Here is a 26,598-nt window from a genome sequence, read left to right on the forward strand (position 1 = left end):
TACCCTTTTTTGTTATAAATTCTACTGTAACAAGACCATTTCATCCAATCCATACCTGAACAAAAATCCTCCCTATATCATGCCCAACAAGATGCCATTTAGTCTTTTTGTGTATCCTTCCAGTGAGGCAATCCATTCCACCCTGAGATAGCTCATATTTTTTCCCTTTATTAAAGTTTATTTAATTAATTTAGAATATTTTCCCATGGTTCCATGTTCTTTTCCTCCCCTCCTCACACCCTCCTCCTGTAGCCAATGAGTAATTCCACTGGGTTTTACATGAGATAGTTCATTTTTTAGAACTTTTTCCTTACCTCAATCCTAAATTGGCTTCTCACAACTTCCACTCATTACCACTAGTTCTAGAACCCTGCAGAACAAGTCTGATGTCTCCTCCTCAGTCAGACCTTCAAATTGCTTGAGGATAACTACCATGTCTCCTTTCAATGTGTCTTCCCTTCAGGCTGAGCATGCCTGGTGGAATAAATTCAGGTCTCTTCACTGCTCTGGTAGTCATCCTTTGGATGTGTCACCCCTAGGACTCCTCATAAGCGCGTCTGCATGTCACCTCTTAGTTCTAGAAACCTCTGGTAGGTTGCATTGGCTTTTTGGGCTGCCAGGTTATACTACTGACACACATTGAGCTTATACTCCGCCAAAGTTTCCAGTCTTTTTTCAGGGACTTATCCAGTCATAGAGTCACATGCTCCCCTTTCCTTATGCTGAGGAGTTTTTTGGTGTTTTTTAATCCAAGGCTGCATTTGTACTTACTCAATTTTGTCTTATTACAGCCAGTCCAACATTCTAGCCAGTCAGATCTGTGGCAGGATCCATGAAACTCCTATGTGTAGCCTAAACCAAATTAAAGTGTAGTTGGGAAATATTTAACAAAATAAGAATATGACTAATGTTAATTTGAGGTTTCCTAAAAGAATATATTGCCCACACGGATCTGTTTCAGTTTGGGTCTGACACCGCGGTTTTAGCCTGTTGTTTTTAAATCTAATCTATCACTCAGTACATTAAGTTGGATCTGTCCCTCAGCCATGGTCATCTGCCCCTTTTTGCCAAGCTCACCACTTATGTCTTCATCCAAATCACTGATGAATACCTGGAACGTTCTATTAGAGATGATGGCATTCTAAGTTGATATGGAACCATTAACAGCTATGCACTAGGTCTCATTACTTTGGCAATTCCTCTAACCATTCCTTTTCTATTATCTGGCCCATAGCATTCCATCCTTTGCATTTTTTTCTAGGCAGCTGGTAGGTGGTGCAATGCTAGACCTGGAATCAGGAAGCCCTGAATTCCAATCTTGCCTCACTCCGGTAATAGCTATGAGAGCACCTCCCTCACAGGACTGTTATGAGGTTCAAATGAAATACCAAGTAGGGAAAGTGCTTTGCAAACCTTACAGTGCTATATAAATGCAAAAGCTATCATTATCAATACCCACAAGAATAACGTGGAACTGTGTCAAATGTTAGACAGGCCGGTGGCTCAATGGAGAAAGTGCTAGGCCTGGAGTCAAGAAGACCTGAGCTTAAGTCTCACCGGTAACACATGTGGGCTAGAAGCCCATATGAAAATCACTAAATCTCCCTGAGTTTGTTTCTTCACTGATAAAATAAAAACTCGTGGGTTGTTGGGAGGTTTAAATGAGCCAAGGCACGCAAAATACTTTGCACACTTTGAAGTACTATCTAAATGCCAGCTATTGTTATTTCCACTACCTCAACCTGCTTAGACTTATTCAGTGGTCTAAAAAAAGCAAGTGATACTAATACTCTTATTTAGGAATTACTGAGGCCAACTCCAGGAAAAAATTAGCCACGAAAGGAGATGCAGAGCTTCCAATACTGCCTGCAACTCTAGGCCCTCCTAAAATGTACAACACATCCTTCATGCAAATCCCAGATACTTTTTTATGTGAGAGAGTATATTAAGTAACAGCCAATACTACTTAGACAAATACAGCATAATTTATTTTTATGTTCATTTCCAAGAATAATAGTGGTATGTGGTGGACTGGAGAGGAATGTTTCAAACAACTGTATTATTCTCTAAATGACAGATTCCAGCAAAGGCAGAATTACACAGGGACTTGGACTCCTCCAGTTTCTATCTCTGACTTAGCAAGCAGTGGAAGGGAATGTGTCGAGCTCACTTTAAGCTGCCACCAGATGCTGCTCTGCTCCTGCCTTCTGCTAAACACCTAAAAGAGACGGCTATGGGAGCTTGGTCACTAGAAACACCAAAACACTTTTAAAAACATTCACTTGATATGACCTTTTTAATTTAGAAAATGCTTGATATGGGTGAAAAGGGGCTCAAGTTCTGGTTCTTTGCCCTGGGAATGTTGAAGATGGGTGCTCTTACACATAGGGCAGTGGATGGATCTCAGCCAATTTCAACAAGCTTGTTATCTCAGCAGAGAAGGTTTACAGTTAATGCAGCCAACTACTAATGGTGAATGATTTGTTGGCAAAACCAAATTCAAACATGGTATTCAGGAATTCAGAATCAAGTCAGGCTCATCAAAAGAGACACGATCAAAAAGTCTTTAAAAACTCAATAGTAATGATTTCAGGAATGATCTGAGGGTGGGAGAAATCTTCAGGTGAAGGATTAGCTCCAGAGTACCGGAAAAAAGGATTTGTGGCTTCTTTCAATCACTTGGGCAGAGTCTACATAACTCTTACTTGCAGTTCACACTGTCCTATGAAGGCAATAGGACAATATGGATTTTGGTCCATTGGCCTTGGTGACCTATATTTCAAAGAATAATTCTTATCAACAAAAGATCAGTCTCTGACAAATGATTCTTCCATATCACGAGAAAGCTGAACTCAAAACAGCTAAAAGGGAAGCAAAACATGTCAAAAGCAAAACTCAAATCCTCAACTAAGATGTATATAAGAGAAGATTTAGCTCAGCTTTTTTGGTAATAGAAAAGTGAAATCCTTCAGGGTTCAGCAATTATAAGGGATTGTTCCTTGTTCCTCTAAGTGAGGTAAATGGGACTCTATGAGAACTCAATCTCCAATTTAGAAGAAATACATGGTTTTTGTGCTGGGGTTTATTATTTGTTCAAGGTCTGTGTTTCCCAAACGGTTCTGTGGAACCCAGGGATTCCACAACAAATGAATAAGGATTCCATGAGAGAACTGATGCTAGGAATATCATCTCTAAAATATTAAATATAAAATGGTGCATTATTAAAATGATAATTATGAGTAGCAAATTTCTATCACAAAAATAGATTTAATGTTTTCTATTTTACTTCCCCAAATTTCCAACTTCCTTTATATTAGAGGTTTCCTGGCCAGCCATTTAAATATTCAATCAAAACTTTTTTTTAGCCAAAAGTGCTCTGTGGCCAAAATGATTTGGGAAAACCCTGATGGAGAAGGAGTAAGGAGTTAGGTTTCAATCAGAAGCACATGTTGACTAGCCAGGGAGGCTACCTGGGGGAGAATTGGGGTTAAAATAAAGTTGAGGGAGAGTGCAATTTGTGTGCTAGTCGTACCTTATACTAAAAAATAAAACTAAAAACTGGTAGCTACTTGTGAGGTTAAGGGGCTCTTATTAATTTCTATGACTCAACAAACTCTCTCGATCTGCTCCTTCTGACTCTCAGCTATTCTGCAGAACGTCCTCCATCTTGTTCTCGAGAGAAAATAACCATCTTTCCCCTCACATGTCTGGGTGATCAGTGCATAATACATCCAGGAGAAGGCAATTAACACAGTTCCAAGGCAAGTACAGGCTGAGATGCTGGCAGCCCATGGAGGCTTCGAGAAGAGGATTTCAGCGATGCTCAGATGAAATGATGAAGTGTCAGGTGCTTTTGCTGACAATACTCTTCTGCCTCCTGGCAAAAATAAGTGGTTTAAGGACATAGTGGGTTTTTCCATTCACTGAGAATCAGAGATTTTTAAAGGCTAGAAGGAAAGTTAGAATCACAAAATTATAGAATCTTAGAGAAGGAAAAGACCTTAAAGGCCATCTAAACTAGCCCCTTTCATTTTACAGTTGAAAAAACTGAGGTCTAGAGAGATTAAATGACTTGCCCAAGGTCACACAGCTTGTTGGTGGCAGAGACATGACTAGAGATCACATCTGACAACTAGTTTAGTGCTCTTTCCACTCTTGCAGGCTGCCCCTCTAGAAATCAATTTTAAAAACACAACAAAAATAATCTTCAACTATAGCATCTTAAAAATGATTACTGTAATGTCACAGTACTCAAGAAAAGGTACAAGAATTTTGACTGGGGATGTTCTTGTTTAAAAAAATATATAATTTTAATGTGTGTATCAGAGTCTCTGGTTTCTAGATGGCATTTCCATGGGTGCAGAAAGGTGGATTTCAGCAGTCCTGAGGGGTGGCCCCATTTTCAGTGGCACATCCGGGAGGTCATTTCCTTCTGTCAAAAACAAGCCCCCCAGCCCAAACACCAGAATGAATTATGGGAATCAAAAAAATTATAAGAAGTCTATTGTAGGTGACAACTGTGAATTTATTTTTAGTCTCCTGAAAAACAAAAGGCACAACCAGCCACTAAACTGTTCCAGCATTTCACAGAGGCACTAAAAGCACTTTATGAGTATTCTGGTATTGTTAGCTTAGAAGACAGTTGCTTAGGAAAGGAGAGGAAACTGGTAACCAATTTGCACTTTCCATCCTTAACTAGATCATTTTCCCTTCCATTGCTTTCATTTGGATACAAAGACCAAGAAGGAAATAGGAAATCTTGATGGGAGCTCTCTTCTACCTAAGACATACGGGCTATCTAAGCCTAAGTCTATTTAATTATTGGCTCAACACATGGCTAGTAACTTTGAACAGGTTATTTTATATGACACAGAGCATGACAGAGAATGTTCCATCTGGAGTCTCAGTCCTTACTCTGTCTTTTACTACCTGAATGATCTAAGGAGCACCTCAGTTGTGTCACTGTAGAATGAATAAGTTGGATTAGATGAGTCAGCGATCCCTTTCACTGATTTTCTATGATCCTACTCTGTTTAATAGGAACTGTGTCCTAAAGGCTGTCCAAAGGACCAAATAGTGACCCTGATACCTTGCCCAATGGACTCGTGACATGCAATTTTGCATAAAAGCAATTGATGCCCATGTCTTATCTCCCCTAGTAGAATGCAGCGAGTTCCTTCAGGATGGTAGCCACCCACACTTTTCTTTCTGTCTCTCACAGTTCCATGTATAGTGCGCCTTGTTCACAGCAGGCACATTAAAAATGCCTAATGAATGAATGAGGACCCATTCTCAGTTTTCTGTAGCCCTACTTAATTTCTTCAGAGCTTTCTCTCATTTCCACTAATACTACCACACTTGTGGTAGGAGATTCCATTGTCCTCTATTAGATTAAGTAAGTCTCATAACTGTTCTCTCTGCCTCTATTCTCTTCCCTTCCTAATCCACCCTTCATACCAAAGCAGAATGCATCTTACTGCTCTCTCCCACTTTTTTCATTTCTGTTCTCTTCCAATAACAGAACCTCCATCTTCCCTTCCTTTAGGACGTTTTTGACCCTTCTGTCCATTCCAGATAGAAGTGATATCTTCTCTCATCATACACATCTTCTATCTCTTAGGGAAAAGCAGGGACATTTATTCTTCATTTAAATATTCCAAGTACCTAGGATGAAGCCTTGCACATAGCAAGCACTTAATACTGGTTGAATTTCAGAAATGATTTCTGACAGTAAATAATGAGGTATTGCTGGACACTGCCACTACTCAAAGGCAATAGGAAGCAACTAACTACATACCACCACCATCTAAAAAAAAAAGGCACCACATTTTAAGCTAAATATTGACAAGCTAGAATGCATCCAGAGAAGGGTGATAGGCAGGTCCTTAAGGTGACCAGACCCCCAAGCCATAGAGACCTGATGGACATAATTGGTGATATTCAGTATGGAGAAGAAAAATCTTAGGGGTAACAGGATAACTGTTCTTAAATATATGAAAAGCTATCAGGTGGCACAAAGATGACCTCGTTGGTTAAGCCCTAGTGGGAGGACTTTGGCTGAATGTAAAGGGAACTTCCTAACAATTAGCATTGTCCAAAATGTAATTACTGGGCTCAGAGGGTAATGGTTCCCCCTTTCTGGAAGTCTTTAAGCAAAAGCTGAATGGCCACTTGTCAGAAACATTGCAGAAGGGATTCCTGTTTAGGTACTGGCCAGAAGAAGCAAATTCTGAGGTCCCCTCCCAATTCAGAGTTTATGATAATATAAACCTTCTGGGAACTAGAGGGCACCATGCATTCAGGAAGCAGATAACAGAGCAGAGCAGAGTTTCTAGGAGGAAGGGGCTCCTCAGGAAAATCTGAGGGTATAGGGATGGTTTTACCAAATGGCTTTCCTCTTCAAATCTTGCTTTGTGTCTTCAGTCTAAGATAGGGGCTCTTCCTGAGAAGTTTAGGATGAAGGTGGCACAAGGTGTAGTGTGGGACATAGGAAGTTACTGATGTCTTTGAGAGTGGCACAAAAGAATAAAGTTTGAGAATAATTGCAGAAGAGGACTCCCTGAATTATGGGGACAATCACAGGACTTGAAGCTGGAAGGGCCCAAAGAAATCACTTGACACAGATGAGGGAGTGGAGGTCCATGCCCCAGGGTGCTCTGATTCTATTCTCCTTGTCTTTGTACTACATTATGTTGGCATCCTCCAAGTTTGGTCTTTTTTATTCTCCAGAGGAGCTGCTGAGAGAAAAGGAAAGGAGCCTGCCTCACTTTCCTGTATGTGTCCAGGTCATAGCTGAGCTTCAAAGTCCCATCCAAGGGAGGTTAGAATAGGTGAGAGCTTTGTTTTTTCACTGTGGGAGGAGCTGGTTGGAGCTTTGGTGCCAGGCTCTGAGATGTTATTTTTGGCTCTTTTTGAGTAGGATTGTTGCCCTATTTCTCCTTCTATTCTGTGACTTTTGCATTAAGAAAATTTGGATTGAAATTTGACTGAGCTGCATTTTTATTTAGTTCTATGACTATTGGTTTTCTCACTTTGTTGTTTTACCTGCTAAATTAAATGCTAATTAGGGTCTCTCAGAGTTTGTGCTGACCAGGCAGAGCTTTGGAAGCCCTGAAGGCTTTGAAGTACATTCCCTGCCACAGTAAAGCATCGTGGCCTTCTTTGGTAAGAACTAAAAACAGTATACTTAGGAGACATTAGATAAGTCAAAAGAAGTCAGCAGGGTCTGTTGGTTTCAGCTATTCTTTGCAGGGCTCAGGAATAAAGGTGCACAGGTCCTCTTAGGATTGTTCTTGATTGACCCTGCTTCCTCCTCTCTCATACTTAACCTGAATTATATTGATTTATATAATCTGCCTCATCTCCCTTCTACCTTATCGAGCAGAGTAGTAGTGTCTTTCCTCTCTTTCTGCACAGGAAGAGTCCTTCACCCTTTCTGCTTTCACTGCCTCACAGCTTACTGACTTCTCATCTTCTTGCAATAGAACTCTCACTCTCCTTAACATTTTAGGCTGCTCTCTGCAAAGCCACCAGGGTCTCCCAATTGCCAAACCCACTAGCCTCATGTTAGTTCTCATCCTCTTGAAATCTGTAATGTTTGACACTTATAATATGTATCGCCTGAACCATGCACAATTCCTAGCACAGTGTAGACATTTAAATGATTGATTCATTAATTGACTACCCCTCCTCCTTTCTCTGTATTTTTTCCTCTGACACTACTTCTGCTTTTCCTCATTATTTCTCTGATCATTCCTGTGTTTCACTCTATGTTTTCCTCTATGAATCCTTTCCATGTGCCCTTTGGACAATCCCTCAGACTTCTCACATTATACTCTCCTAGTGCTCTCATTCCTTGTTAAACTTCAATCACATGCATATATCTACCTCCCAATTTTCCCCTAAGCTTCAGGTACATACTTCCAACTGCATAGTAGACATATCCAAACAAACATCTACCACCTTATAGTCAAGAAGTTTAAAATTTATCATTTTCTTTCCCTCTAAAACCAGTTCCCTTTCCTAATTTTCTTATTTTTGTTGATGATACCACCATTCTCCTAGACATCGGACTTGAAATCCCAGGATTATCTTTGACTTTTTTCTTACCTTTCACAAACACCTGGATATTAATGTGAAATCTATTACAGTATTATTAACTCTATCCCCTCCCCTTCCTATTTGTCACACTATCAGTAACTAGTTCAGGACCTTACTGGCCTTCCTGCCTCTAACCTATAATATCTTTTATATATTTAATCATTAACTTGAATTATATTTATTTATATATCTGCCTGATCTTCCTTCTACTTTACCCAAAAGAGTAGAAGCATCTTGAAGAAAAGAACTGCCTTTTTATCATTGTATTCCAAAATCTAATACAATGCTCTATAAATAGTCGGTATTTAAAATTTGCTGAATTGAAGATGTTCAATTGAATGGACATAAGTTTTTTTTAACCCTTTCCTTCCATTTTAGAATATATACTGAGTATTGGTTCTAAGATAGAAGAACAGTAAGGGCTAGGCAACTGGGGCTAAGTGACTTGTCTGGAGTCACAAGGTTAAGGAAGTGTCTGAGGTCACATCTGAACCCAGGACCTTCCATCTCTAGGTCTGGTTCTCAATCCACTGAGTCACTTAGCTGCCCCTTGGGCATAAGTTTTTGCTTTTTTAACAAATAAATGTTCTGAGGATGAGGACAATCTCCATATTAGATCTGAACTCAAACTTCGAAGAAAATCCTGGACCTGCTATTGTTAGTAATCTACCTTCCCCAAAAGCTTAGGAGATCTTATTCATACCAGTGTGACTTTCTTTGAAGGCAGTTCTCTTCTCTGCTTCACCCTATTCCCAAACCAAAGCCTCAAGAATTACTGATGCCTTAGTCATTTTCTTTCCAGTTAGGACAAAACAGACATATTGCTACTAGTGCCTGGAAATGTTGTTACTCTGTCATTCAAGAGTGGCAATTTTGGAAGTTAGCTGAACAAGCTGTTTTATTAATATGATTTTCTGATGTTTTCTTCTAGGCTGTGGATGTCTGCTTCAATTGCCAAGTTCCAGAAACAAGGTCTATCTCCTAGTAAAAACCCTTCACACTGAAGTTGGTCATCTCGACTTCCCAAAACTATGCTCACTAATGGATTCAATTAAAGCCATGGAGAGATTGTACCAGTTGGGTTTTACTGCTTGAACTATGGAATCCAGTTGGAAGGGGCCCTGGAAGTCACCTAATCCAAACCCTACCTGAAGCATTAATCCTCTTGAAGTGGTAAGGATAGCTAGAAGGACACAAAAAGAGCCACATTTTATTATCCTCTCGCCCTCTTTTCCTCCCCATGGCTTTGCTCATACTCACCAGTGGTTCTAATTCTTTGGTGTCTATCAGATTAAACTCTTTCACAAAATAGTAGAAATGCTTATAGCAGGTGTTGACATGAGCCTCAGAGCCCATCTGAGTGATTCGGTCAAAGTGGTGGATGTAAACATGAACAAAAACTCTGAAAAGCCTGGACAGGATCTTCTTTACCACTTGTAGAAAGTTCTTGGGGAATGGAGTACCTAAAAGAATGAGAAGGATAATTTATTTATTTATTTATTATTTAAAAAAAACCCTACCTTCTGTCTTAGAATCAATACTATATATTGGTTCTAAGGCAGAAGAGTGGTAAGGGCTAGGAAATAGGGGTTAAGTGACTTGCTCAGGGTCACACAGCTAGGAAGGTCACATTTAAACCCAGGACCTTGTGTGTCTAGGCCTGGTTCTCAATCCACTGAGCCACCCAGCAGCCCACAAGGATTATATATTTTTAAAAATCCTTATCTAAAGCTTTGTAGAAAACGTATGCGATCAAAGAAGATGTAAAAATGGTTTTATTCTGCACAGTGATATAGTCTGGACTTGTGTCCTGGATAACAACAGCAAGAGTGGAAGCCTACTAGTCTGCCAAACTGATGACAAACTGATGACCCAAATCCACTAGACAACTGGCAGGATAATATATTTCAATATTCTAATTTTTAAAATGTTAAAATTATATAAAGATTTTCATATTATTCAAAATAGTCCAGTAGGTTTTATGTTGTTTTTCATTTTGGTATAGTTTTTGCTTTAGGAAAAACTTGAGGAGTTCATCATTGAGACTAGGCTAACTACTATAGTTCCTGTGGTAATGTGGTAGAGTGGAAGATAAGAGGGACTTGGGAAACTAGAACAGATTCAAATCCTGTAACTTACTGGCTGTGGGACAATGTTTCCTCATCTACAAAATGGGAATAATCACAGCTCTATTGTACTCAGAGATTTGTGAGGAAAGCACTTTGTAAAACTTAATAAAGTACCAAAAAAAAGTTAGCTATTGTTATTTTAAAAAAAAGATTCTAGTTTCCATCTGACTGTGATCCCATATTTCTGCACCACTGTCCTCACTTGGGGTCATGGGTAAATATAATAGGAGAAGACTTCAGGCCAAAATGGCTGTCTGAATGGGAGTCAGAACATCCAGCTTCCACATACCTAAACCAGAAAAATGGACCCAAATAATGATTAAGAAACCCAATGAGAAATTGAATTGAATGATGACTTCTACCAAGGAACATCACAAAATATCAGCCAGAAATCTGAGGGCTTAGGGAAGTGAAGGGGCCAAGGAAGGAGTCAATAAAGCTGGGGCTAGAAGCAAACAAGCCCAGCCTCCCAGGATAACAAGTGGCTCACCAGACTAAGATGTAGCTTAACGGGCTCCATGTCTAGATAGAAGGAGAGAAGAAAGCCTCAGGGTTGGCCCTGAGTATTCACATCAGGATTCTCTAGGCTGCTGGGCATTCTAGAAAAATACCAGGAATGTCATAACCAAAATCCAGGGCTATTACTATAAAAGCATCCAGAAAGAAACAGTTCAAGTACCAAGGAATGACAGTCAGGATCACATAAGACCTGATAGCCTCTACTTTAAATAAGAGGAAATCTTGCAATTCTGTCATTCCAAAAGGCAAAAGACATAGGCTTATAAGTGAAATAACTTATCTTGCAAAACTGAATATAATTCTACAGAGAAAAAGAGACCTTTAATGGAATGGAGAAATTTCAAGCAATCCTGACGAAAAGCCCACAGATGAGTAGGAACTTTGAAATACAAGAGCATGAGTCAAGAGGAACCCAAAAAGGTAAATTTATTTGAACAATGGAAGGAGCTGTATATTGATGTAATGCTTACAATCTAAAGAGGAGAAGAAACAAATATCCCTTCAGAACCTTACTGTCTTGTAAAGTATTGAGGGAGTTCAGTAAGAAAGGTCCTGGAGTGGACTGGTTCTGTTGTGAGGGTTTGAAGAGGGGAAAGAGAAGGGTAAAAGACAGAATATATTAGTGTAGGAAGGAAGAAGAAGGGGTGGAACTTGCTTATTTTAAGGCAAGTGAGATTATAAAAAACCATGGTGGGGATCAGCTGAACTTTATCTGAAACAGATAAAGGAGGAACAGAATAAGTTTCTGCTATCTGTCAGACCCAGTGGTTTACTCACTCTATTGCTTAGCTGCAGAAGACACAAATATACATACAAGGAATTTGGTGCAGAAAGATAGTTGATGCTTAATTTTTCATATTCCTTATTTGTGAACTTGTCAACCTGATAAAATATATTGGGACTCCACATCAGTACTTGTTGCACTTTCACATGTACAGACTGGTGCTTTTCCCCGTGCTCTCTGCCTTCTTGTTTCAGTGCTCATACTGATAACAAAGCTCTGTTTTTCACATTTTTAGTTGTTGTTTTTTTGTTGGTGGTGGTGGTAATTTTGCTATTTAGATGGCCCTCAAGTGTAGTGCTGAAGTGCTGTTGGGTCCTCCTAAGTGAAAGGCTATGATGTGTCTTACAGAGAAAATACATGGGTTAGATAAGCTTTGTTCAGTATAGTGGTAGTCTCTCGGTGTCCGAGAATGACAATTGTCTTTGTGCGTTTTCATCTACAGTGTACCCTCATATGGCTTTGGAGTCCAAAGTCTGAGGTGCAAAGTTTGTGGCACATGGTTCAGGCATGAGTTAATGGTGGTGTTGGCCATGAGTGCAATGTTAATGAAACAAAAATATGGTACATCCAGAAAAGAAAAGAGAAAATTTGCCAGTTGTATGATGCTACTCCAGAAAGTGCTAAAGTATATGTTGTGACTAGGAACCTAATCCTGTATTTCCCCTAGAAGTAATGGTTTAGTATTTGCTAATTCAGTGTTTGCCATTGTACCCCCAAAGCCATAGAAGTGTTTCAGGTAAACTATAAGCAGGGAAATTCCTTTGCTCCCTTACATTCCTGTGATTCCTAACCCAAAACATCTGATAACTCAGATAAGACCCTGAGAGAATTATCCTCCTTGGATCATCCTTTAGATTCGAGATGGACAGAGAGATACACCTCCAGACTATGTCTAGAGATTTGTATCTAACTAGAGATTTGTATCTAAGACATCTACTTGTCATGTCCCCTAAACTATGAGGGTCACCCCCTATGTCTTCAGGCAGACCCTGGTCAGATGACCAACCCCGCCCTGCTCATGCCTCAGTGCATACCACTCTAAAGTCACGTCTTCATTGTTCTAAAGAGTATAAAGACCCCAGAATTGATGTCATCTAGGAACAGATTTCCATCTATGTTGTTCTACCTAGGAGGCAGTCTTCCACCTACACTGTCCTCCTGGCCAGATTCAACATTGCCTTCTAAATCAATAAATTTCTCTTTCCTTAATTTTTAAGCTAAGTTTCAGTCTTACATCCTTGCAAAAGGGACCCTTCCTGAACCCCAGGGGTTCACCTCAAGCCCCCCACAATACCATGACTTTATAGAACATAATTACTGTGAATGACAAGAATTGACTGTATATAAGAGAGAGAAAAAAGGAATATCAAGGGAGGCTTAAGAAAAAGAATAGTACCAGGAAGGAAATTGTTGCAAATGAAACAAACTTCTAGACTCTGAAGGGAATTTGAAAAAGGAGGGGAAAAGCAAAGCCCTAAAAATCTAAGATGGTGCTTTAGATTGGCCTTTTTTCTAACTGGGGATGATTGAACAAACTGCAGTCTATGAATCTAATAAAATATTGTTGTGCTGTAAGAAATACTGTCAGTATAAACTGAGGCAGAGTGAAGTGAGAAGAACCTGGAGAATAATTCACATAAAGACAACAACGTGAAGTAAAACAACTTTGAAAGTAAAACCTCTGATCAGTACAATGACCAACTATGTCTCCAAAGGAGCCATAATGATCTATTTTAATCACCTCCTGAGAGATAATGGACAGATGTGGCCACTGTGTGGATCAATTCTCCTTGACTCTGCTTATTTGTTAAAAGGGTTTTTTCTTCTTTTTCTTGTTTTTTAAATTTTTGGGAAAAGGGTTAGCAATAGTGTTGCCAAAAAGAAAAGAGAGGGCTATTGAAACTTTTTTTTTTTAAATGAACAGAGAAAAACAGGATCCAGACTTTAGAAGAAAACATATAGAAAAAATGGCCTTGAAAGTAATGTGCAGGGGCAGCTAGGTGGCTCAGTGGATTGAAAGCCATGCCTAGTGATGGGAGTTCTTGCTCCTCAACCCCCACTGCCTAGTCCCTACAGTTAGTTCTTCAACCAATATGCAGTATTGATTCTAAAATGGATAAGGTTTAAAAAAGAGAGCAATATGCAGAATTTGAGATACACACAAATTATATACACATATGCATAAATGTATATACTACTGTATATTTATATGTAGTGTTCTATATACATATACTACTATGTGTGTGTATGTGTGTATATATATATATATATATATTAGCTTTTTTCCTGCTTTTCTTAAACTCAGGCTCTACCTTCCCCCATTTTCTCTCTATCTATACATTCATACCACCAACTGAAACTCTCAGGAACATTATTGCTGAAATTCGGAGCTTTCAGGTCAAAGAAAAAAAATACTACCATCAATCAGAAAGAAAGAATTCAAGTACTGAGGAGTCACAGCCAGGATCACACATGATTTAGAAGTCACTACCATAATGGGGTGGAGAATCCAAAATATGACATTCTGGAAGACAAAGGTTATAGGCTCATAGCCAAGAATAATTTATCCAGCAAAATTGAGTATAATCCTACAGAGGAAAAAAAAAATGGATCTTTAACATTCCTGGTGATAACACTAGGGCTGCATATAAACTTTGAAATGCAAACACAGGAGTCAAGAGAAACACGAAAAAGTAAACATGAACAAATAATCAAGAGTGCCCCCCCTTTTTAAAAAACCCCTAACCTTCCATCTTAGAATCAATACTGTGTATTGATTCTAAGGCAGAAGAGCAGTAAGGGCTAGGCAATGGCAGTTAAGTGAGTTGCCCAGGGTCACACAGCCAGATCTGAACCCAGGACCTCCCATCTCTAGGCCTGGCTCTCAATCCACTGAGCTACCCAGTTGCCTCCAAAAGTGTCTTTTAAACAAAATAAATAGCTTATATTCCAATATAGAGAGCTGATATATATATATATATATATCAGACATATATATATATATATGTCTCCTCAAAATTCTATCATTATCAGAGGTTATACAGAGGGAATCTAAGGCAAAAGGTTTGGAGTGGTTCTGTTATATCTTGATGATCTTAAAAGAATGGAAAATGAGGGGAATCTGACACTTTAACTTTACTTTTAACTGAAATGATCAAAAGACATAAAAACACCCTGTTAACCCCAGGGAATCTCTGGGCCCCTATTCTCCTCTGACTAGCAGTTTTTCACTGCCGCCAAGAAGACTTCCACATATCCCAGCAATTTTTAACCACCCACGTTCCTAAAGAAAATCACCAGGACATTTCTGCAACATTCCCCTCCTGCCATTTGACTGTTCTGTGTATCCAGACTATAAGCTCTCCTGATCTTTCCCAGGACTATGATCTACAAGAATCCCCTTTTCCCTTCCATCCCCAGGCATCCCTACGCGAAAAGTTGTCCCAAATTACAATTATTTGACATTGAATAAATGCCTCGCTTTATTTATGGATCATTTCATTGGTCTGAGTTTTTGTACAAGTTGAAACCTCTTCTCTCTCCCAGAGTCAGATACAGAAATAAATTTTCTTCAACAGGAAAACAGGAGGAAACGGAAAGAAGGGAGGAGGATTTAGAGGGAGGTAGATTATGGGAGGATTAGTACTAAGCAAAACAAACTACTACTAAGAATGTATAAAAATATTGATAGATCTTTTTGAGATAGCAAAGAATAGGAATCAGAGGAAGTGCCTGTCAACAGGGGAATGGCTAAATAAATTATGATATATAAATGTGATGGAATACTATTATGCTATAAGAAATGATGAAGAGGAAGGTTTCAGAAAAACATGGAGATATCTGTATGAACTGATGCAGCGTGAAGTGAACAGAACCAGGAGAACAATTTATACTATGATGATAATATTGTAAAAACAAACAACTCTGAAAGATTTAGGAACTGATTATTATAATAACCAACCATGATTACATAGGAGTTAATGAAATATGTTACCTACTGAAAGAGGTAAAAGATTCAGAATACATAATGTGCCCCTTTTTTGGAAGGGGGGTGGCCAATGAAGACAATTGTTTTGTTGAGTAGAAATGTTTGTAACAGAAATTTCGGTTTTTTTCTTTCTCATCTGGGGGAGGCAGGAGTGTGGTGAAGCAGTTTTACTGATTGAAAAAAATTTAATAAAAAAATAAAAACAACAAACAACAAAAAAGGCAAATAGTATGAAATGGAGATTCACAGCTGGCAGAGAGAATCCTCTTTGTGCATTCTGCGATGTATATGGAAACTTATCTTTTTTGGTATTTAACTTCAGAATAAAAAAAGTTTAAAAAAAACAACTAAGATAATGATCTCCAGAAGACTATCTAAATTTTTTGTTTTCCTAGAAATTAGCTGCTTTATCCTGATGGAAATAAACAAGTTACCACCTGGGCTTTCACAAAAATTTTGTTAAACAAGTATTTTCAATAAACTAGCAGAAACTGTAATGTAATTTAGTCAGTTTACTCATCTAAAAGCATAGTCTCTTCAAAGATTACTACATATTTGCAGCACTCAACCTTTTACTATCTTCTAGTTTAGTTCAGTATCTCAATAATATCAACGATAGTGGCAATCTTAGATGACAGTGCATTTAGAGACAAAGAGCCACGAAAGAGGCACCAAGAATAAGTTCTAGGTTGGTTCTGCCACTAACATGTGACCATGAGCAAGTCCCTGCCCTCCTCTGGGCTTCCTCAGTTTCCTCCTCTGTAAAATGAGGAAGTCAGACTAAATTTCCTTCCTAATCCAACATTCTAGTTCATGCAAGATCTATTGTTTCATGTTTCTTAACGCACTTTCATGTACATTATTTCTTTCAATCTTCGGTTTATATATTACTTGTTAACTTATAAAGCATTTTTTATACAAGTTAGCTCATTTAATCCTCCCAACACCTCTAGGAAGCAGGCAAGATAGGATCACAGATTTAGAAATGAAAAAGCCCTTGGCTATCACCTAGGTGGAGCACCTCCATTTTGTAAAATGGAAGCTCAAAGAGTTTAGGTGATTAGCAAAGGTCATATGGGGAATAAATAGCAGAGCCAGGGTTGGACTTGGGTCTTCTGACACTTATCATACTCATTTACCTCTTTTTATTACTTTCAATTTAGAGTCATCAGCTCTATTTCCAACTGAAGAAACTGAGGCACTAAGCACTGAAGCACCTTGCCAAAGGTCACACAACTAGATGGTAGTGATGCTTGATGGAGCTGCCAGTTTTGTTTACAGCCTTGGCACTGAACAGAATTTAGAGAAAAGTCCAGAGAAACTACTGAAAGGTAATAAAGAACACTTGAGGATAAGTGGAAGGAATAGGTATCATTTAACTTGAAGAAGCTGAGGGGTCAATTTGAACAAGTCATATAAAGGACAGTGCCAACACAAAACACTCTCCATAGCCACCCAGAATAGAATAAGAGGAAATATGTTTAAACAGCTTTATGAAGAGTTTAGATTAAAGAGGAAGAATTTCTTGTCTGGAAGAGTTGTTGAATATTGGAATAGGTTACCAAAGAGGCTGTGGAAAATCTTTCTCTGGAGATATTTTATTTAGATATAAAATTTCATCCATTAGGATCTATTTAAAATAGACCAATATAAAATGGACTAGATGATCTATGAAGTTTTTTCCCAGTCCTTTAATTCACTAGTAATGAAAACATTATTGGGGAGATTAAATTTTAAAAAATCTGAATGGCAAAGTATATAGTTTACTAATCCAATCCAATGAGCATTTTATTTATTTAGTCTATGTGCCAGGCATAAGGAATACAAAGAAAAAACTTGCCCTCAATGAGCTTACATGCTATTTGGAAGAAACATATTGTTTACCAACAAGAAAACAGAATACAAACACACACACACATACTAATATATACACACACAAAGAAGGTGGGGGAAAGACAATACTAAACAACTAGGGAAACAGGAAAGGTTCTCATCGAAGTAGAAATTAAACTGAACCTTGAAGGGAGGAACCAGGGTTTCTACAAGGAAGAGGTGAAGAGGGAATGAATTCAAGGTATGAAGGCAGTTTGTGCAAAAGAATGGAGAAAGAAAATGGAGGGTGTGTGTGTATGGAATAGTAATTTGGCTAGAAGCAGAGTAAGTAAGAAAGAGTGAGCTCGATCTGGAAAGAAATCTTGGAGCCAGACTGTCAAGGGCTTTTGGCCAAACAAAAGAGTTTGTATTTTATCTTGGAGGAAAAAGAGCACACTAAAGCTTCTACACAGTAGTGACATGGCCTAAACTTTATCAGTTTGTTAAAGCCTATATATCAGGATTAGATCTAACATACTTCTCATTCCTACTTGCTCCAGATTTAGAAGAATGAAATTACTATTAAAGCATGTCACACATATCTGGCAGATATGCAGGGAGCTAAATTCCCTCATCACATTATTATGTCTCTGGGCCAAATGTGTGTTCTATTATCTTTAGGCAGAAGAAGGGGACATCATACTGTAGTCCAATGATCCTGTTTATTGTATGCCATCAAAGTGGCCAGAAAGAAGAAACTTCATCACCTTTTAGAGCAGTCTCCACTTCTGGAGAGCTCTCATTATTACCAATTTTATTCCTACATCAAGTCTAAATGTATTCCTAATCAGGATTCTTGGCCTTTTTTAAACCTTTGCTTTCTGTCTTAGTAACAGCTCCAAGACAGAAGGGAAAGGGCTAGGAAATTGGGGTTAAATGACTTGCCTAGGATCATACAGCTAGGAAGTATCTGAGGTCATATTTGAACCTATATCCTCTTAACTTCAGACCAGACACTCTACCCATTTTGCTGCCACAGATTCTTGGCATTCAAAAAAGAACTTATACCCTATTTAGAAGACATTGTTACCAATAAGCAAACAGAATAAATACATACACATATAGAAAAAAAAATACAAAGTAACTGGGAGTAGGTGAGGAGAAAGGCAATACTAACAACTAGGGGAAATAGGAAAGGGTTATCTATCATAGGAAGTAGAAGTTAAATTTATTTGTAGTGATTCTAGAGAGCTTGACATGACCAGAGAAGACTATGGGTAGGCTAAATAATGCAACCATGTTCTCATTTTTCTCATCTTCCCAATCCAGTCCAAGAAGGCTTTTATAGTATTCTGTTTGTCCAGGCCAGAGAAAAGGTTGGCATGGGTTAATGAATGTCTAAATGTGGTGCCCCAAAGTGAATACAATATTCCATCTATGGTCTGACCAGGGCAAAGTACAGAGGGACTAATTTTACTTTATAGGTCATCCAGTCCAACCCAGACTTTTCCTGAAGAGCTCCCTTAAGAGGTAATCTACTACCCCACACCCCAGGCAGCTCATTCTGCCTTTGGATAGCTCTCAGTTAGGAAGTTTTTCCTCATATTAAGCCTTACTTTATTTCTTTTTAATCCTTTGTCCAAATTCTGCCTCATCTAAGTGGTCCATACTGATCCTTACCCAAATGTTCTTCATATTTCTCTAATCAGGTTCTTAAGTTAGCTCGTAAGTATAACTTGATATATATAATGCTACTTCCCTTTTTAATCTCTTTTTTCTCGGTAAATATCCCTCCAAAGCCATCCTCCTGTCACGACTCCCACTCTACCAACTTCCAGTAATTCATATAAAGTCAAAATTCTCTTTTTAGGAACTCTTGCTTCCTGTTAGCCATGTATTGCACAATTTGTATTTAGGAATATGAAGTCATAAGGATCATTTCTGGCTCTCCTTGGATATTATCTCCTATAAACAACTGTTCTTCCCTATATCTACTCTTTCTATGCTGTACTTGCTGTTCCTGAAGGGAGGGAGTTTGGAATATGATGCAATATCACAGATAGAAGGGAACTTGGAACATATACAATGAATGTAAATACCATAAAACTAAAATGCCACCCCTGTGATTTATTTTGTTCAAAGACAGAGGGTAAAGGTTTTTAAAAAAAAAAAGAATACCTTTGGAATCTTGGAGGAAGAATACACAAGAGACAAAAACCCCAAAATAAGCAATAAAACTTGAGGCTTTGGTGACAAGGAACAGAACAGATAAAACGGGTAGTAAATGGAAATATGTATTAAAATGTTATCTAAAATCTAGGGCAGCAACTCTTGAAAATCCACAAGACAAGAAGAAAGGATGAATATGCAATTACCTTCAACAATAGGTTCCTAAATGTGCAAAAAAATCAAGCCATTCTCCAACTGATAAATGGGCAAGGGACATGAACAGGCAGTTCTCAGCCAAAGGAATCAAAACTATTAACAAGCACATGAAAAAGTGTTCTAAATCTCTTATAATCAGAGAAATGCAAATCAAAACAACTCTGAGGTATCACCTCACACCTAGCAGATTGGCTAACTTGATAGCAAAGGAAAGTAATGAATGCTGGAGGGGGTGTGGCAAAGTAGGGACATTAATTCATTGCTGGTGGAGTTGTGAATTGATCCAACCATTCTTGAAGGCAATTTGGAACTATGCCCAAAGGGCGCTAAAAGACTGTCTGCCCTTTGATCCAGCCATAGCACTGCTGGGTCTGTACCCCACAGAGATAATAAGGAAAAAGACTTGTACAAGAATATTCATAGCTGCACTCTTTGTGGTGGCAAAAAAATGGGAAAATGAGGGGATGCCCTTCAATTGCAGAATGGCTGAACAAATTGTGGTATATGTTGGTGATGGAATACTGTTGTGCTCAAAGGACTAATGAACTGGAGGAATTCCATGGGAACTGGAACAACCTCCAGGAATTGATGCAGAGCGAAAGGAGCAGAACCAGGAGAACATTGTACACAGAGGCTGATACACTGTGACACAATTGAATGTAATGGACTTCTCCATTAGTGGCAATGCAGTGATCCTGAGCAACCGGGGTGGGGGTGGGGGGGAATCTATGAGAAAGAGAAAGAACACTATCCACATTCAGAGGAAAAACTGTTGGAGGAGAAACACCGAAGAAAAACAACTGCTTGAATACATAGGTCGATGGGGATAAGATCGTGGATGTAGACTCTAAATGATAATCCTAGTGCAAACATCAACAACATGAAACTAGGCTCTCATCAAGGACACATGTAATACCCAGTGGAATTGCACATTGGCTATGGGAAGGGTTGGGGAAATGGAGGGAGGGAAACTATGATTCTTGTAACCAAGGAATAATGTTCTAAATTGACTAAATAAAATTAGAAAACAATAGATTCCTAAAACTAGAAAGAGCAAATAAAAAGTGAAGCAATGAAACAGAGAATAAAAGGCTAGAAAACTAGAAATGATCAATATGATCACAAATGGAGTTAAAGTGGACTCCTTGAAGAGATTCCAGGAAGCCATTCTGATGGAGTTCTTTTTATTTATAAATTACATCTGCCTACCAGCAACTGAAAAATTATTTGTTACTAGGTTCTGGATTATTTTAAATCAGTTCGGCATTTATTATCAAAATTAATGTGGTTCATTTAGATGGTAAGTATCCTTTCCAGGAAAGAAGTCTGGGATTGATTAATATATATCATTGGGGAACATGTTTAAATTAATGTTCTCATTTTGATAAAGTGAGTAAGAAAGTTATGGAAATGTTCAGGCTCTACTTTTCTTACCTGAAAGAGATATGAGAGGGTTCAGCCTTTTTAAAAACAAAAGTAAAAGCAGAAATTCTCTAACGCAAAAAAGAAATAATAGAGGAAAGCAGAGGAAGGTTAAAAAATAAACACATATATGAAGGGGAAAACAATAATAAAGAAATTTCAAGAGAAAAATATGCCCCAAACCATGAAAATAATATACAATGACCATAGCAATGCAAATGGAAAGAACAACACAATAATACAAATGAAATGCCCTGAAATCATGATGATTACAAAAGAGAAATAGGAGAAAGATCTTCCAGTGTTTCTTTGAGAAAGTGGAGAAATACAATTGTGGAACTGTATAAAATGTCAGATTTTGGGGACAGCTGGGTAGCTCAGTAGATTGAGAGTCAGGCCTAGAGACCAGAGGTCCTGGGTTCAAATCTGAACTCAGACACTTCCCAGCTGTGTGACCCTGGGCAAGTCACTTGACCCCCATTGCCTAGACCTTACCATTCTTCTGCCTTGGAACCAATACACAGTATTGATTTCAAGACAGAAGGTAAGGGTTTAAAAAAATAAAATGTTAGATTTTTCCAATATGTTGGTTAGTTTTGCTGAATTTTTTTTCTCTTTTTTTTCACTGTTATAAGGGGGATACAATAGGAATTAGTTACTATAAAAAAAAACCCCAAAGATGTTGATATAAACCTATTTTTGAAAATAAATATATGTACCTAAGAATAATTGTTAATAACATTTATATAGCACCTACTACATGCCAGAACTGTGCTAGGTGCTTTACAACTATGGCAGTTGGTCTGGTGAATCCTCAAAATAATGTTTTTAAAGGCATAAAATAAAATACACAAAATTATAAAGGAAGCTATCATGAAGTGCAGTTAAAGTGGTTAACTTAAAAAAATTATAAATGTGATTCAAAAAACTTAAAACTCTTGAGACTGCTAAAAAACAAAGATCTAACATAGTTTGTCACAGCATGGACTACTGTTGGTCACAGCAAATAAGAAGTCAACAGATGGGAGACAAAATATGTATTGTAAGAGAAGAATGACAAGGAAAACTACTGTTCAAATACCAGAGTCCAGATCTGAGCATTTGCTACCACCATCACCATGCTGGTATAACTAACTGTTCTGCACTAGGACCACTTAACTCTTTTGACATATAACTGAACAAAATCATAACACATAAAAGGTGGGTGGACACTTAAATCTCTTACAGAAGAGAAAATTGAGACCCAGAAGGAAAAATTCAAGGTCACTCTTCAAGAATAAGGACTCTAGGGCTTTTGCTAATGTACCTCGCCATAACAAGAAATCTTTAAGTACTGATAAATTTCACTCAAGGAAGCTAGCAAGGGTCTTTTGGGTAATGAACCTATTTGTTATTTCCCTAAAATGAAAAAAGTGAAAATAGGAATCTTGGTGTGAAAGGAAAACAAGATTTGGCTTAGCCTTCCTGTTTTTGTTTTTGTTTTTGACTTTACATTTTAAGTTACTGATTTGACGGGGGGGTTGGGGGGGGGCAGGATAGTTGGGATGATATTAGAGCTGCTAAGTGAGTATAACCTCACACTGCCTGAAATTTCTGTGACTTGTCAGAAATGGGTCATGTTAAAGGTGACCAGTCCCAAACTGACCTGGTTATTTTAACAAGGAATCAGCTGGACCCTTGCACCACAAGTATATTAAGAAAAGAACACAGAGACAACCAGAAATCAGTATTTCTCTGTCCTCCAAAGTATTCCTTTTCATTTTCCCCTGCCACAACTTTGCTCTGGTTCCAGGAACTTCATGAAGTGAAGTATCTACATGTTCTTTCCAATTTCTCTAAGAGAAGGTTCAGCTTCTGTAGCAGCAGGGTCCTGAAATGAACTGACTCACAATAGTCACACTCAAGTCTCAACATCTCAGGAAACACAGCATTTACAGACTTGGAAATAAGTGCCCCAGGCAGACAGGGCTGTCAAAGCAAGTAGGAGTGGCAAATGGAAAGGAGAAGGTTGGAAGTAGCAAAAGTTTCTTTTCCTTGTTTCTTATTTCTCAGATAGGATCCCCATGACCATAACTCACCAACATTGGTAGGAAAGATGTCTTCATTGTTGATCTGAACCTCAATCCAGTCCATCAAAAGGTTCATATACTTGGGTGCAGAGAGAGCAGTTGGTTTCCGGTATTTCTGCTCATCTTGCCATCGATACTCATACTTGGGGCCTCCAGACATTATTGGACATGACTGTTCGGTGCAGTTATCACTGATGGTTCCATAAATGAGGTTGATGCGATTGAAGAAATCTACCACGTGGACAGCCACCCAGTCATTTAGCTCCTCATCAGAAGGCAACTGAACTGCTAACTTCAGATCTAGTCCTGCATTCAGGGAGGCTTGGGCCTTTTTGTGAAGCTCAAATCTCTGCGTGCCTGGTTCAAATTTGCGCTTGGGCCGAAAGGTTTTGTCCTTGTTGAAAACCTGCTTTAAGAAGGGGTTGGACATTTTCCCCCCTTCTGCTATGGTTTTGTCCTCTCCTTACACTTCTTCAAAGAAAATGCACGATGCCTATTGACTTGAAGGAGGGCCCTGAAAATTCACTGGAAGATCTGGCCCTTTTCTGAGATCTGTAATATAAAATTAAATAATTAGTATGTGTTAGAAGTTAGGGATTTCTCCCTTGGCATTAGTTCTCCACTGCCAATGCAAAAGTTGGCTGAACTTTCACAATGAGGAGTGTTGCCAGTTTTGAATTCTTGAGAAATTTCAAATCCATACAAAATGGTACAAGTTTCCTGGCTCCCTAGAGACACACATTAATGTTCTCCAGAAAACAGCAGGTTGAAACTGTGGTCATAAAGGAAAACACAGATCCTTAAAGTTTGACCTTAATTTATTTTCTTTTCAAAGATGTTCCAAGGTTGTGGTCAAACATGGAGAGGTTTATCTTGCTTATCCATGGCTCTAATTTCATAGAATTGAAAGTTGGAAGGGACCTCAGCAGTCATCTAGTCCAACTCATATAGAGAAGGAATCCCAACTATAACATACTTGACAAGAGGTCATCTAGCTTCTGCTTAAAGACCTCCTAAGCAGGGGAACTCATCCCTTGTCAAAGCAGCCCATTCCACTTTTGACAGAGATGTTGGGAATTTTCTGATATTAAGCCTAAATTTGCTCCTTGACAACTTCTATTCTAGGACCAAATAGAACAAACCTAGTCCGTTCTCCACATAACACTCCTTTGAATATGTGAACATAGCTTTCATATACCCTCTCAATCTTCCCAAAGCTCCTACATCATCCTGGCTATCCTCCTCCAGATGGGCAGTCTATCAGTTGTCCTTAGACCATGGGAACTGAACACTTTGCTCCTGAGGAGACTCAAAGAGGGAAGATTACAGTGGTGCTATCATTACCCTATTTGTGGAGGCTATGCCTCATTTAATGTAGCCCAAATTCACATGATCATTTCTGGCTATTACACTACACTGTTAACTCTATATTGGCTTTAATTAAGTCAATTAAGACATTTCTTTTTCAGGACTGTCTCTCCATATCTCCTCCATTTTATACTGGTGTAGTTAATTTGTACCCAAGTACAAGTACTTAATGTATTTTAAGATAGCAATATAGCCTATGTTAGCTAAAGAATGGCAATGTGACATCAAACATGGCAACAAGGTCCAACTCAGTAAGTATAATCATAATTATCACTATAATCTAGCTTAAGGTTTAAAATCTAGCAAATAGTCAGAAGAAAATGAGCTTCCTTCAAACCCAAGTGTACATTATTAGTAGGTGTATAACAAACAACATGATTCTGAAAAAGAAACAAGCTGCAGAGGGAGATAGTTGGTATCTATATTTCTCTGATTTCAATGTATGGTTAGTGAGAGACAAGTCATAACTCCACCACATCCTGTACCCAAAAGTCCTTAATTATCTTTACCCCGGAAGCACAGAAAAGAATATAAAACAAGCCTCAGAGAACTCCCTGGGTCTAAACAGGATTTTTTTGTTTAGACAAAGACTCACTTTAATATAGAGAGGTTATCAAATTGGTTCTTGAGTATAGAAAAAAGAGATGTGAAAGAGGGATTAGCTGATTGACTCCTAGGGGACCTTCCCTTCAAGAAATGCAGGCTGAAGTTCTACCAAAACCCTTCAAAGTCTGGAGTAAGAAAGGAGAAATGCCAAGTTATAAGATTTGTACTCAGTAAATTTATTTATTTATTTAATAGTTAAATGTTTACTATAAACACAGTGATGTGAGAGATATAAGACATAATACTGGCCCTTAAGGCACTTATATTTTAGTTGGGGAAGCAAGATATACAAAGGTAAAATACTGAATACTAAATGATTAGAAGAGTTTTGATTTTTTTGGGGCGGAGGAGTGATTCAGGGAAGGCTTCTGTTGGATAGGACTCAAGTGGAAAGGAGAAACTTAAAACATTCCAGTTAAAGGGAATGGTGTTAAGCAACAGGACTAATGTAGGAATGCCCAACTATATTATGGTGAAGAAGAGATTTTTGTAATGAAGTAATGAAAGGTAGGGGAACAAATGTAGACTGGAACAAAATTGCAGATGGCTCTACTCATTCTCTAAATGGGGATTCTGGTCTTTATCCTGTAAGCAATGGAAACCAATAAAACTTTTTTAAAAAAAATCCTTATCCTTCTGCCTTTTTGATTGATACTAAGAGCAGAAAGGGTTGCCAGTTAGGGCTAATGTCTTCCCCAGGGTCATATGGCTAGGAAGTGTCTGAGGCCAGATTTGAACCCCAGTATTCCCATATCCAGGTCTGGTCATCTATTCACTGTGTTATCTAGCTGCTTCTAGTAAAACTTTAACAGCAACACCCCATTCCATTAATTCTCAAATCCTGTATTTGCCTTGTTAATAGGTCCCTAACCAGGAGTGGAATAACAGAGAATGTCTTTTATCAGGACATGCTTAAAGTCTGAGACCCTAAACAGAAGACAAGCTTTTCCATAAACAACTGTATTTTCTCTTCTCACCTGATGGCTGTTTTCTGTCACTAAGCTCCACTAAATACTACTCTGATGCCTAATCATAACGTGGAGACAATACTGGATTCAATCAATCACAGAATTTAGATCCAGAAGGAATGTTAGAAACAGCTAGATGGCCCAGGAGATAGGGCACAGGGCCAGGAATCAGGAAAACCCAAGTTTAACTTCAGACACTGTGTGACCCTGGATAACTTCTATCTCAGTTTATTCACACTTTTTCCATTACTTTCCTGAGTCCAGACAATCAATAAAACATTAATTCAAATCTTGATTTGTAGTGTTTCTGGATTTCACTGAAAATTTAATAACTGGCTCACTTGTTGGTTCCAGGATACTCCTGCTTTTCAGATAACATAGACTCTTTATAATGTGAAAGGTCATGAAGTTGTTCCATTATCTTAACTTCAAGATAGAAAGGCCATTC

General features: G+C 38.4%; 1 protein-coding gene across 2 annotated transcripts in view; it reads right to left on the reverse strand.

Annotated features, from left to right (window-relative positions):
- Window positions 1-1,966: 1,966 nt before the first annotated feature.
- Window positions 1,967-26,598, reverse strand: part of MOB3A (MOB kinase activator 3A) — a 46,211-nt gene continuing 21,579 nt past the window's right edge. For both annotated transcript variants that reach the window (XM_007489312.3, XM_001363998.3), the window contains exons 2-4: window positions 23,218-23,760; window positions 9,361-9,563; window positions 1,967-4,432 (exon numbers count right to left, since the gene is read on the reverse strand). In XM_007489312.3, the coding sequence (XP_007489374.1) occupies window positions 4,403-4,432; window positions 9,361-9,563; window positions 23,218-23,638 (654 nt within the window). In that variant the 5' untranslated portion in view covers window positions 23,639-23,760 and the 3' untranslated portion in view covers window positions 1,967-4,402. The remainder of the gene's footprint in view (window positions 4,433-9,360; window positions 9,564-23,217; window positions 23,761-26,598) is intronic.

Source organism: Monodelphis domestica, chromosome 3, assembly GCF_027887165.1.
Source record: "Monodelphis domestica isolate mMonDom1 chromosome 3, mMonDom1.pri, whole genome shotgun sequence".
In the NCBI taxonomy this organism is placed as follows: Eukaryota; Metazoa; Chordata; class Mammalia; order Didelphimorphia; family Didelphidae; genus Monodelphis; species Monodelphis domestica.